Here is a 14,481-nt window from a genome sequence, read left to right as displayed (position 1 = left end):
GTAAAGGATTCAGCTACCATGTTTTATCTACTGTGTATTATATGCTCTCATTAAGTTTATATTTTACACTTTTAAGTGTTGGGTTATTATATTTTTTAATGGCATTGAAAATTTTGCTTTTTGAATTGATTCTTAAACTAAAGAGTAAAGTGTCCATTGATATACCTTTACTTATTTTATAGCACCTTGACATACACAGGATATTAAGGAATTTCTGTTTGCATCAGCTGAGGTAAACTCCACGAATCAAAAAGAATGGATGTTAATTATGGTTTGTATAATAAGTACAGTATTTGAATTATGTGTCAATCCATCATATTTTCAGTCTCTAGTAAAGTGCCACCATGAGCACAGACGCGGAGATGGCGCAGTATGGCCCAGCGGCCATTTACCTCCGCAAGCCAGAAAAGGAGAGGATTGAGGCCCAGACTGCTCCATTTGATGCCAAGACGGCCTTCTTTGTGACTGATACTGATGAGATGTATGTCAAGGGGAAACTTACCAAGAAGGAGGGTGGTAAAGCCACTGTTGAGACAGACGGAGGAAAGGTAGATGAATAATCTATGTACTTTATCTGTTTGTTAAATATATAATGCCGAACTGTGAAAGATGAAGTTGTCTGATGGATCATTAAAATCTATTCAGACGGTCACTGTAAAGGAGGATGAAATCTACCCTAGAAACCCTCCAAAGTTTGATAAGATGGAGGACATGGCCATGATGACCCACCTTAATGAGCCATCTGTGTTGTTTAACCTCAAAGAGCGTTATGCATCATGGATGATCTACGTAAGTTTTCACATTGCTGTGTGTGAGAGGAAAGTATCATGCTGATCTGTAAATGTTTAAATGATATTTATTGTCTATGATACAGACCTACTCTGGGTTGTTCTGCGTTGTCGTCAATCCCTACAAGTGGCTTCCTGTATATGATGCTACATGTGTAGCAGGATACAGAGGAAAGAAGAGGATTGAGGCTCCACCCCACATCTTCTCCATCTCTGACAATGCCTATCAGGCCATGCTCACTGGTAAGCTCAATTTCCTATTAAAGCCTTTAAATGTTGTTGTTGTTGTATCTTTATTTGTTTCAGACATATAAAACAAAAAACAATATATACACACTACATATATTTTCATTTACAGATACGAATATATATGTAGATATACACACACACACGTATGTGTTCAGATAAACAAAAAATATATAATGAAATAAAACAAAATGCATTTAGGACTTCTACTTAAAGAGATGACCATTAATCATTGCGTGAAAAAAATTGCTTCTTACCACATAGCTACTTATAAGTGATAGGAAATAAATGAATACTAAGATTATTCAAGACATGCTTATATGTTTTTCTTTTAGATCGTGAGAACCAGTCTGTCCTGATTACGTGAGTATAATAAAAACTGTATGCAAAATATATAAAAACGATATAAAGGCATTTTAACAATGTGTCCCCTAAACCCCAGTGGAGAATCCGGTGCGGGAAAGACTGTCAACACCAAACGTGTCATCCAGTACTTTGCAACAATTGCAGCTCTTGGAGCTAAGAAGGCTGAGCCAACACCTGGCAAAATGCAGGTAGATTCTTTATTCTGCGTCAAAGTCTTTGTGACAGAAAAAGAAAATCAATTTTGGAAGATCAGCTCACATAAAAACAATATATTCTTGCAGGGCTCTCTTGAGGATCAGATTGTTGCTGCCAACCCTCTGTTGGAGGCCTACGGTAATGCCAAGACTGTGAGGAATGACAACTCCTCTCGATTTGTAAGTGATTAAAATGAGTTAATGTAAATGAGCTTTTTACTACTTGCTCTCATGAAAGGCAATATTAATAAAGATCTACCCCTGTAGGGTAAATTCATCAGGATTCACTTTGGCACATCTGGCAAGCTGGCCTCAGCTGATATTGAAACATGTAAGTTTGAACCACAGTGTAAATTACCATTATCTGTGATAGAAATTATTTTACAGCACATAAAGAGATGAGTCACTTAATTTCAGAAGAAGTAATATTGTCTGTTGTGGTGGAACACACGGATGCATGAACAGTGTGGTTACGCTATATATATAAGTTATATACTGTAACCCAGCAGTTATCGTGTGTAAGTATAAGTAGGAACATATTGCAACTTCACGGAACATTTAAAGTATAATAAGGTATACTGTGAAGCACGTTATAAGTAAAGCAACAGAACTGAAAAAAGTTTCAAACACGCCCAATGACAGCCAAGGAAATAAATGCATGTATGATCCATTTTGCAGTTTTGACTGTGATGTCTCATGTCTACAGTGTCAAAATTAATCTGTTGTCCTTAGATCTGCTGGAGAAGTCCCGTGTCACCTTCCAGTTGTCTGCTGAGAGGAGCTACCATATCTTCTATCAGCTGATGACAGGCCACAAGCCTGAGCTTCTGGGTATGCTGACAGGACACCTAAATTTAAATTTTAAAACCATTAAAATCACATTCTAAGCAAAAAACAAGTTAACTTCATTTCTCCTTTCAGAGGCTCTTCTGATCACAACTAACCCTTATGACTATCCAATGATCAGTCAGGGTGAAATCACTGTCAAGAGCATCGATGATGTGGAGGAGTTCATTGCAACAGATGTAAAATCACATTTGACACAGAATCTTATACTTAACCATAAATATCTTCTTTTGTTTTATTTATTGATAGCTGATTTCATTTTTTTCTTACAGACTGCTATTGACATCTTGGGCTTTACTGGTGAAGAGAAGTTAAGCATCTACAAGCTGACTGGTGCTGTGATGCATCATGGCAACATGAAATTCAAGCAGAAGCAGCGTGAAGAGCAGGCTGAACCTGATGGCACCGAGGGTATTGTGAAAAATTTCTATAATGGAGAAATGTTTGAAGTATTTGTATTTATTAGGTATTATAATGATTTGTTTTAATCCAACAGTGGCTGACAAGATTGCGTACCTATTGGGCCTGAACTCGGCTGATATGCTGAAAGCTTTGTGCTACCCAAGAGTCAAGGTTGGCAATGAGATGGTGACCAAAGGTCAGACCGTCCCACAGGTAATTCATAAAAGGGAGACTTGTATAATCATATTATAATTATAAACATTATAGCTGTATTCATATGGTTTTGTATAATTATAAATTCTTGTTTGCCAGGTCAACAATGCTGTCTCGGCTCTGTGCAAATCTATCTATGAGAAAATGTTCTTGTGGATGGTTATCCGTATCAATGAGATGCTGGACACAAAGCAGCCCAGACAGTTCTTCATTGGAGTGCTGGATATCGCTGGGTTTGAGATCTTTGATGTGAGCACTTGAAACATTTCAACACATTTCTTAAACTTTAAAGACTTTATTGCCATGAAGTTAGACATGGTTGTATTATTACAGTTCAACAGCTTGGAGCAACTCTGCATCAACTTCACCAATGAGAAACTGCAACAGTTTTTCAACCATCACATGTTTGTCCTGGAGCAAGAGGAGTACAAGAAAGAAGGCATTATATGGGAGTTCATTGACTTTGGTATGGACTTGGCTGCTTGCATTGAGCTTATTGAGAAGGTAAACAGCTGCTCAGGAAGAAATGTACATGTGGTTGCATATGTTACCTCCCTTGAAATTTTAATATGATTTGTGCCATTTTCTCAGCCAATGGGCATCTTCTCCATCCTTGAAGAGGAGTGCATGTTCCCCAAGGCCTCTGACACAACGTTCAAGAACAAGCTGCACGATCAGCATCTTGGCAAGACCAAAGCATTTGAGAAACCAAAGCCTGGAAAGGGCAAGGCTGAGGCACACTTCTCCCTGGTTCACTATGCTGGTACAGTGGACTACAATATCACTGGCTGGCTGGACAAGAACAAGGACCCACTGAATGACTCAGTTGTGCAGCTCTACCAGAAGTCTTCAAACAAACTGCTGGGCTTCCTGTACGCAGCCCATGCTGGAGCTGAAGGTAAGAAAAAAAAGTGCTCACAAACTCCCATGTCCAGTACAGATAGCTACAATGTGCATACTGCAGGCTAAAATTATACAGTGAAAAATATTTTTTCAATTCCAGTAATGAAATTTACTGTTTATGAAAACAGAGGCTGCTGGTGGTGGTGGCAAGAAGGGTGGCAAGAAGAAGGGTGGTTCCTTCCAGACCGTGTCTGCTCTTTTCAGAGTATGTATAGATTTATATATATATATATATATATATATATATATATATATATATATATATATATATATATATATATATATATATATATATATATATGGGTTTTTTTGTCTGTGTTTTTTTTTTATATATATATATATATAATATATATATATATATATATATAAAAACACCCAGCACGCCCCTGCGGGCAGTTTATCCTTCAAGCTCGGGTCCTCTACCAGAGGCCTGGGAGCTTGAGGGTCCTGCGCAGTATCTTAGCTGTTCCCAGGACTGCGCTCTTCTGGACAGAGATCTCTGATGTTATTCCCGGGATCTGCTGGAGCCACTCGCCTAGCTTGGGAGTCACCGCACCTAGTGCTCCGATTACCACGGGGACCACCATTACCTTCACCCTCCACATCCTCTCGAGCTCTTCTCTGAGCCCTTGGTATTTCTCCAGCTTCTCGTGTTCTTTCTTCCTGATATTGCTGTCATTGGGAACCGCTACATCGATCACTACGGCCGTCTTCTTCTGTTTGTCTACCACCACTATGTCCGGTTGATTAGCCACCACCATTTTGTCCGTCTGTATCTGGAAGTCCCACAGGATCTTAGCTCGGTCATTCTCCACCACCCTTGGGGGCATCTCCCATTTTGACCTCGGGACTTCCAGGTTATACTCGGCACAGATGTTCCTGTACACTATGCCGGCCACTTGGTTATGGCGTTCCATGTATGCCTTGTCTGCTAGCATCTTGCACCCTGCTGTTATGTGCTAGATTATCTCTGGGGCATCTTTACACAGCCTGCACCTGGGGTCTTGCCTGGTGTGATAGACCCCAGCCTCTATGGATCTTGTACTCAGAGCTTGTTCTTGTGCTGCCATGATTAGTGCCTCTGTGCTGTCTTTCAGTCCAGCTTTGTCCAGCCACTGGTAGGATTTCTGGATATCAGCCACCTCCTCTATCTGCCGGTGGTACATACCGTGCAGGGGCCTATCCTTCCATGATGGTTCCTCGTCTCCCTCCTCTTTCTTGGGTTTCTGCTGCCTGAGGTATTCACTGAGCAATCGGTCAGTTGGGGCCATCTTCCCAATGTATTCTTGGATGTTCGTTGTCTCATCCTGGACTGTGGTGCTGACACTCACCAGTCCCCGGCCCCCTTCCTTCTGCTCCCGCTGAGGCACAGAAACAACTGAGGAATGTCCAAGCGTACAGCCTCAGGGTGCTGGACTTGGGGTGAAACCCTCCATGCATGGTAAGGAGCTTTCTTGTCTTTATGTCAGTGGCTTCTATCTCCTCCTTTGGCCAGCCTATTACCCCAGCAGGGTACCTGATCACGGGCAGGGCGTACTTGTTGATGACCCGGATCTTGTTCTTACCATTCAGCTGACTCCTCAGGACTTGCCTGACCCTCTGCAGGTACTTGGTGGTTGCAGCTTTTCTAGCGGCCTCTTCATTGTTCCCATTCCCCTGCGGGATCCCCAGGTACTTGTAACTGTCCTCTATGTCTGCAATGTTGCCTTCTGGTAGTTCAATCCCCTCAGTTCTGACTACCTTCCCTCTCTTTGTTACCATCCGACTACACTTCTCCAGTCCGAACGACATTCCAATGTCATTGCTGTATAGCCTGGTAGTGTGGATCAGTGAATCGATGTCTCGTTCACTCTTGGCATACAGCTTGATGTCATCCATGTACAGGAGGTGGCTGACAACTGCTCCGTTCCGTAATCGGTATCCGTAGCCAGTCTTGTTAATGATCTCACTGAGGGGGTTCAGGCCTATGCAGAACAGCAGTGGGGACAGAGCATCTCCTTGGGAGATCCCGCACTTGATGGTGACTTGTGCTATGGGCTTGGAGTTGGCCTCCAGTGTTGTACGCCACATCCCCATTGAGTTCCTGATGAAGGCTCTTAGGGTCCCATTGATCTTGTACAATTCTAGGCATTCCAGTATCCAGCTGTGGGGCATTGAGTCATAGGCCTTCTTGTAATCAATCCAGACAGTGCACAGGTTGGTCAGTCTGGTCTTGCAGTCTCGGCTGACTGTTCTGTCTACCAGTAGCTGGTGTTTTGCACCTCTGGTATTCTTGCCAATTCCTTTCTGTGTCCCGCTCATGTATTGACCCATGTGCCTGTTCATCTTAGCCGATATGATGCGATATGATTTGATTCCGGGTGTCTCTCGTTAACTAGCAGCTGGTTCATTTGTGCTGCCAGACACTCGTGGAGTGCAGTCAGCTTCTTTAGCCAGTAGGCATGAACCATGTCGGGCCCTGGTGCTGTCCAACTCTTCATACTGGAGACCCTTTCTTGGATATCTGCCACTGTGATGGTTACTGGACCCTGTTCAGGGAGGTCGCTGTGGTCTGCCCTCAGATCCACTAGCCACTGAGCATTGCCGTTATGGATTGCATCCTTCTCCCATATGCTCTTCCAGTATTGCTCCGTCTCCAGCCTTGGTGGTGCTGTTCTCTTATTATTATTGTTCCCTTGCCACTGAGAGTACACCTTTGCTGGTTCTGTGGAGAACAGCTGGTTTATTCTCCTGCCTTCTATCTCTCTGGTGTACCTCCTCAACCGGGTGGCCAAGGCTGTGAGTCTTTGCTTGGCAGTTTCCAAGGCCTCAGGTATGGACAGCTTGCTGTATTTCTGCAACTCCGTTAGTTGGCTAACCTCCCTCCGTGCTACTTTGATCTTGCCCTCTAGCCTCCTCCTCCATGGAGGGTACTGCCCCTTGTGGCTGTTCAACTTGTAGCCAAGCATCTCACTGATCACTGCTGCCGTATTGTAGATCAGCTTGTTAGTGTCGGTAATCGTGGTTGTAGGTATTGTCCGTAGTGCTGCATTACCATCATCTAGCAGACCTTCTGAGGGTACTTCACGTAATCTTGGTAACCGGCTATGGGGGATCCAGGTTTCAAGCTTGGCCATGATCCTATTTTTCAGGTCAGTTCCTCTCGCACTCAATGATCCTTCTCCTATCGCACTTGGGGCTATGTACCCAATCTCGGGTGGGGGTGATGATATCTCCCCCTTGACCTGGCGTCCTGACTCCTCCTTGCCGTAGCATTTGTGTTGTACCTCGTCAATCTCTAGCTGTGAGAGCAGTCCCTTCTTTCGAATGTTGATATATATATATATATATATATATATATATATATATATATATATATATATATATATATATATATATATAGATATAGATATATATAGAGATATATAGATAGATATAGATATGTGTGTAAATTAAATGCTCATTTTTAAATAGTATCAACCTATTATCTAATGATGCTGATCTACAGGAGAATCTGGCCAAGCTGATGACCAACTTAAGAAGCACTCATCCTCACTTTGTCCGTTGCCTGATTCCCAATGAGACAAAGACCCCAGGTACCCTACAGTAATATTAACTGTAAAAATGACAGTAAGAATATAGAAAAGATTTGAAACATTATGCATTTCTGACTCTCAGGCCTTATGGAGAACTTCCTGGTCATCCACCAGCTGAGGTGTAACGGTGTACTGGAGGGCATCAGAATCTGCAGAAAGGGTTTCCCCAGCAGAATCCTCTATGGTGACTTCAAGCAGAGGTGACAGCACATTACAATATTGGAAAGGAAAAATGGTTTCATGGTTGTTGTAAAGGACAAACTTGAATATGATGGAAGAAAAATCTAAGTAACAACTGTAATTGTATCTCTCTTGAAGATACAAAGTGTTGAATGCCAGTGTCATCCCTGAGGGACAGTTCATTGACAACAAGAAAGCTTCAGAGAAGCTGCTTGGCTCCATTGATGTGGATCACACACAATACATGTTTGGGCACACAAAGGTACACTTCATTATATTAATAGACATTAACAAAAACTGTCCCTTTGTACTTGTACTTATGTTTTCAATGATTAAATAGGTGTTCTTCAAAGCTGGTCTGCTGGGCACTCTTGAGGAGTTGAGAGATGAGAAACTGGCTGAGCTGGTGACCATGACTCAGGCTCTCTGCAGAGGATACGTCATGAGGAAAGAGTTTGTGAAGATGATGGAGAGGAGGTAACATTATCATAGTAAACTCTATTGTATTCTCTTTTGTATTTCCTTCCTCATATTAAGATCCGACGACACAAAGTAACACTCTCATGTTTGGTTTTTAGAGAATCTATCTACACCATCCAGTACAACATCCGTTCTTTCATGAATGTCAAGAACTGGCCATGGCTGAAAGTATATTTCAAGATCAAGCCTCTTCTGAAGAGTGCTGAGACTGAGAAGGAGTTGCAGAACATGAAGGAGAACTATGATAAGATGAAGACAGACCTGGCTGCTGCTCTGGCTAAGAAGAAGGAACTGGAAGAGAAGATGGTCAGCCTGCTGCAGGAGAAGAATGACCTGCAACTTCAAGTGGCTGCAGTAAGTAGTAGAGAAAAGTATACATTGCACCTATAGTTCATGTATATAAGGTAGATATAAAAAGACCACATGTTTGTCTCTCCCTCTGATTATTTATTTGCTAAAACAAAAGTGTAGTTAAAATTATGATTTTAACTACACTTTTGTCACAAATAATCTAACTTGTGTGTTCAACATGTATTATAGGAAGTTGACAATCTCTCCGATGCTGAAGAAAGGTGTGAGGGGCTCATTAAGAGCAAAATCCAGCTTGAAGCAAAACTCAAAGAGACAAGTGAGAGACTGGAGGATGAAGAGGAAATCAATGCTGAGCTGACTGCTAAGAAGAGGAAGCTGGAGGATGAATGCTCTGAGCTGAAGAAGGACATTGATGACTTGGAGCTCACCTTGGCCAAAGTGGAGAAGGAGAAACATGCCACAGAAAACAAGGTTCAGTTCATTTTGATTGTATACTTAGTTCAATTAAAACATGTAATGTTGTTCTTTGAATATACATGTTAAACGATCAAATAATCAGCAAAATCTCGAACAAAATTAAACTTAATGTATTCACATTGTTTCAGGTGAAAAACCTGACAGAGGAGATGGCATCTCAAGATGAGTCAATTGCCAAGTTGACTAAGGAGAAGAAAGCCTTACAAGAGGCCCATCAGCAAACACTGGATGATCTCCAGGCAGAGGAGGACAAAGTCAACACTCTGACCAAGTCCAAAACAAAGCTGGAACAGCAAGTTGATGATGTAAGAAAACTATAAAAATTACGTTGTTGTTTTTTGTTTTTTATGGAAAGAATTTTAGTGCTGAATCATTGTCATACCAACCACTTGAATCAACTGACATGACTTTATAGCTTGAGGGTTCACTGGAGCAAGAGAAGAAGCTCCGCATGGACCTTGAGAGAGCCAAGAGGAAGCTGGAGGGAGATCTGAAACTGGCCCAGGAATCCATAATGGATCTGGAGAATGACAAGCAGCAGTCTGATGAGAAAATCAAGAAGTAGGGCTTTTTTTGTAAATAATTTTCTTTACACACACTGCATTGCAATAATCATATGGACTATGATCGTAAAACCATACTTCTTCCACACCAAGGAAGGACTTTGAAATCAGCCAACTTCTCAGCAAAATTGAAGATGAACAATCCCTTGGTGCTCAACTTCAGAAGAAGATCAAAGAACTTCAGGTAACACTAACGACCAGTCTTCATAAAGAATATTGTTCATTATAATTCAAAAACCTAGTTTAGTTTAGGTTCTAATCGATAAATCCAAATAATTTCAAACTAGGCTCGTATTGAGGAGCTGGAAGAGGAGATTGAGGCTGAGAGGGCAGCTCGGGCTAAGGTAGAGAAGCAGAGAGCCGACCTCTCCAGGGAGCTTGAAGAGATCAGCGAGAGGCTCGAGGAAGCTGGTGGAGCAACAGCTGCTCAGATTGAGATGAACAAGAAGCGAGAGGCTGAGTTCCAGAAACTGCGTCGTGATCTTGAGGAATCAACTCTGCAGCATGAAGCTACTGCAGCAGCTCTCCGTAAGAAGCAGGCTGACACTGTAGCAGAGCTCGGAGAGCAGATCGACAACCTCCAGCGTGTCAAACAGAAGCTGGAGAAAGAGAAGAGCGAGTACAAGATGGAGATTGATGACCTCTCCAGCAACATGGAGGCTGTTGCTAAAGCAAAGGTGCGGACAGTATTTATAGAGAACAGATTTTTTCTTTTTTACATTTCAGGACCGCCAAAGCAGCTCATTAACTGTTAACATGGATATGGCATTACTTGGTGACAGGGCAACTTGGAGAAAATGTGCAGGACTCTTGAGGATCAACTAAGTGAACTCAAAGCCAAAAATGATGAGAATGTTCGTCAGCTGAATGACATTAATGCCCAGAAGGCGAGACTTCAAACAGAGAATGGTAAGTGATGTATAACAAAAACACAGTCTGTCTCTGGAAATTTGTCATTTACAGGTACCTAAAACTACAACCAATCAGTGGGTGAAATGGAACAAACTGGGCTTAATACATGTGTGTTAACTACAGGTGAGTTCAGTCGCCAGCTTGAGGAGAAAGAAGCTCTTGTTTCTCAGCTCACAAGGGGCAAGCAGGCCTTCACTCAGCAGATTGAGGAACTGAAGAGACACGTTGAGGAGGAAGTGAAGGTCTGAAATGTTTTCTCTCTTCTGTTAAATTTCAGCACTTACTAATAAAAACAGAGACAAGTTTTAATCAGTTACAGAGACACTCAGTAACTCTGAGACAGATAATCCTCTAATATCTTTCTAAGGTTTTACCTCTTAAATTTGTTATCCTCTCAGCATTAGACTTTAAAATTGATTTCAACAAAAAAAAAATCCCGAAATCTGAAATCAACTGTCACTTCAACAGGCCAAGAATGCCCTGGCTCATGCAGTTCAGTCAGCACGTCATGACTGTGATCTGCTGAGAGAGCAGTTTGAGGAGGAGCAGGAGGCCAAGGCTGAGCTGCAGCGAGGAATGTCCAAGGCCAACAGTGAGGTGGCTCAGTGGCGATCCAAATATGAGACTGATGCCATCCAGCGAACTGAGGAGCTGGAGGAGTCCAAGTAAGTCACCATACTTTCATTGTTTAAATTAGTTTTCAGATTTAAAACCAAACAATTCAGCCTTAATTTAAAAAAAAATATATTTTAACAACAGGAAAAAGCTTGCCCAGCGCCTGCAGGAGGCTGAGGAATCCATTGAGGCTGTGAACTCCAAGTGTGCCTCACTGGAGAAGACCAAGCAGAGGCTGCAGGGTGAGGTGGAGGACCTCATGATTGATGTGGAGAGAGCTAATGCTCTGGCTGCCAACCTTGACAAGAAGCAGAGGAACTTTGATAAAGTAAAGTTTTAAACATAACCTCTATCATCAAAGGAGAAATTACACCCATTACAACAACTAATTATTTAATTAATACATTTTTAATTAATCTAGGTCCTGGCAGAATGGAAGCAGAAGTATGAGGAGAGCCAGGCAGAGCTGGAAGGAGCCCAAAAGGAGGCTCGTTCTCTCAGCACTGAGTTGTTCAAGATGAAGAACTCATATGAAGAGGCTCTGGATCATCTTGAGACCATGAAAAGAGAGAACAAGAACCTGCAGCGTACGCTTATCTTGCTATAGATCATATGGATATGATTCTAATGTTTATATTCATTTATATGTTATGTTGTGGCCAAAACATTTGCATATATCAGCTCCAAGTACTAAAACTCTTGGCTGTGTTTGCTCTGTAGAGGAGATCTCAGATCTGACTGAGCAGATTGGTGAGACTGGAAAGAGCATCCATGAGCTGGAAAAGGCCAAGAAGACTGTTGAGACTGAGAAGTCTGAAATTCAGACAGCTCTGGAGGAAGCTGAGGTAATGTATTTTATAAAAGTGTACTTTGTTTGTAATTACATTTATAAAACTATCCCTTCTCCAGTTTATTTTGAAATAAACCTTTATTTAAAGGGAACTCTGGAGCACGAGGAGGCCAAGATCCTTCGTGTTCAGCTTGAGCTAAACCAGGTAAAAGGTGAGATTGACAGGAAGCTGTCAGAGAAGGACGAGGAGATGGAGCAGATCAAGAGGAACAGCCAGAGGGTGATTGACTCCATGCAGAGCACTCTTGATGCTGAGGTCAGGAGCAGGAATGATGCCCTGAGAGTCAAGAAGAAGATGGAGGGAGACCTGAATGAGATGGAGATTCAGCTGAGCCATGCCAACAGACAGGCTGCTGAGGCACAGAAACAACTGAGGAATGTCCAAGGACAGCTCAAGGTGAGTTGGTAGATTGTGTGTGTGTTTGTGTTTTTTTTAATTAACCTCCAAGCAAACAATGATAATATCATTTGTTTTATTTGTCATCAGGATGCTCAGCTGCACCTGGATGACGCAGTCAGAGGACAGGAAGACATGAAGGAGCAGGTCGCCATGGTGGAGCGCAGAAATGGTCTGATGGTGGCTGAGATTGAGGAGCTGAGAGCCGCTCTGGAGCAGACAGAGAGAGGACGCAAAGTAGCTGAGCAGGAGTTGGTTGATGCTAGCGAGCGTGTTGGACTGCTTCACTCTCAGGTTGGTATTCATTACTTTACAAGAACTTTGAGACATCAGAGAGTGAGAATCACAGCATTAAAACGGTTTCTTTTTCATTCAGAACACCAGTCTTTTGAACACCAAGAAGAAGCTGGAGGCTGACCTTGTCCAGGTTCAGGGTGAGGTGGATGATGCAGTTCAGGAAGCAAGAAATGCTGAGGAGAAGGCCAAAAAGGCTATCACTGATGTAAGTTAGTACTTTACAAGCATCTTATCTTTTCAAAATGTTTGTTCATGCTTGATCAATAATGCCAATACCACCCATACTTTCAGGCTGCCATGATGGCTGAGGAGCTGAAGAAGGAGCAGGACACCAGTGCTCACCTGGAGAGGATGAAGAAGAACCTGGAGGTCACAGTCAAGGACCTGCAGCACCGTCTGGATGAGGCAGAGAACCTCGCCATGAAGGGTGGCAAGAAGCAGCTCCAGAAACTGGAGTCCAGGGTATGTACTGCATATATTCTTGAGTTATTATTCAAGTATTAAATAAACACTTTGATGCCATCACATGATCTCCACCCATTTTCTTTCTACTCTTAATATTTATTAAAAGCTGATTACTTATCATGGCATTAAAGGTCCGTGAACTAGAAACTGAAGTTGAAGCTGAGCAGAGACGTGGAGCTGATGCTGTTAAAGGAGTCCGCAAATATGAGAGGAGAGTGAAGGAGCTCACCTACCAGGTGATTACACATTTACCTAAACATCTATTACATTTAAGTTCCTAAATTCTTTCTTCTTCAGCCGTCAGTAACAGTTTGTTGTTTATGCAGACTGAGGAGGACAAGAAGAATTTGGTCAGACTTCAGGATCTGGTGGACAAGCTACAGCTCAAAGTCAAGGCTTACAAGAGACAGGCTGAGGAGGCTGTGAGTGAAATGTTTTGTGATTTTTACATATGGAATTCACAGCTTCATAACTGAGATATCTCTCATATATGATCAGATATGTTTTTAAATAAAACATATTATTGCACTGAACAGGAGGAACAGGCCAACACCCACATGTCCAGACTGAGAAAGGTCCAACATGAGATGGAGGAAGCTCAGGAGCGTGCTGACATTGCTGAATCTCAGGTCAACAAACTGAGAGCCAAGAGCCGTGATGCTGGAAAGGTAATTCATCTAATTCGTTTACACAACATTTAATGTTGATCAGATGAGTGTTTGATATAATGTTGAATGTTGTTTGCTTTGTATTATTAATTTGCTTTGATTTGAAGAGAGTAGAGAGTGTAGATACTTGTACAAAAACAACACGCAATAAATTGCTTACTGTTAATATGCGTTGAATAATTTTACCTTTCATTATTTTTTTCAGGGTGAAAGTGCTGAATAAGACACATTCTTTTGGAACTTTTTGGCAGTGTTCATAAAATATGAACTAACTGTTAAATTGTCTGCTTATGATGTATTAATTCAATAAACACTTTCATTATGATTTCATGAAATGTAAAGAGTTTTATTTATTGTATGTTCTAAAATATTCACTATCAAACATACAATGTTTAACACAGTAATTTCTTGAAAACAGCACTTTTCCTTTACCTTTAAAAGAAAACCACATTTCACAAAAACTATGATAATTTAAAAGTAAATTTTTTGCAATCCTAAAAAAAATTGTGCTTCACAAGCAAATTTTCCATTAAACAACAATTAATTTCCATTGTCACATCAGTTAAACAAATGGCTGCATATGTCAATATTTTTTTAATTAATCTGTAAATGCTTTATAAGCCATTATTAATGCGGTCTTTCGCTACTCTGGTTAAAAATGATAAGTCACTTAGATAACTTAAAGATATTATTGTTTGGCTTTTCTCAGTGTTTTATTTGTTCGTGAGTAAA

General features: G+C 41.5%; 1 protein-coding gene across 1 annotated transcript; it reads left to right on the top strand.

Annotated features, from left to right (window-relative positions):
* The first annotated feature begins 329 nt into the window (after window positions 1-329).
* On the top strand, window positions 330-14,028 carry LOC146671839 (myosin heavy chain, fast skeletal muscle-like). Its single transcript, XM_085404223.1, has 39 exons — window positions 330-548; window positions 646-789; window positions 875-1,031; window positions 1,370-1,397; window positions 1,477-1,588; window positions 1,682-1,774; window positions 1,862-1,925; window positions 2,327-2,425; window positions 2,516-2,619; window positions 2,713-2,851; window positions 2,937-3,055; window positions 3,155-3,304; window positions 3,389-3,559; window positions 3,647-3,953; window positions 4,087-4,163; window positions 7,446-7,533; window positions 7,616-7,733; window positions 7,852-7,975; window positions 8,054-8,190; window positions 8,292-8,547; window positions 8,734-8,976; window positions 9,111-9,287; window positions 9,398-9,543; window positions 9,639-9,729; window positions 9,833-10,222; window positions 10,328-10,454; window positions 10,581-10,699; window positions 10,926-11,122; window positions 11,217-11,400; window positions 11,494-11,659; window positions 11,793-11,917; window positions 12,011-12,319; window positions 12,410-12,613; window positions 12,696-12,821; window positions 12,908-13,078; window positions 13,213-13,317; window positions 13,408-13,503; window positions 13,618-13,749; window positions 13,955-14,028. Exons 1-39 carry the CDS (start codon window positions 345-347, stop codon window positions 13,970-13,972), a joined length of 5,817 nt encoding a protein of 1,938 aa, XP_085260349.1. The 5' UTR covers window positions 330-344; the 3' UTR covers window positions 13,973-14,028.
* The last annotated feature ends 453 nt before the right edge of the window (window positions 14,029-14,481 follow it).

Source organism: Rhamphochromis longiceps, linkage group LG4, assembly GCF_057381845.1.
Source record: "Rhamphochromis longiceps isolate RC_006_pf linkage group LG4, R_longiceps_female_GT1.1, whole genome shotgun sequence".
Classification (NCBI taxonomy): Eukaryota; Metazoa; Chordata; class Actinopteri; order Cichliformes; family Cichlidae; genus Rhamphochromis; species Rhamphochromis longiceps.
This window is presented reverse-complemented; position numbering and strand designations above follow the sequence as displayed.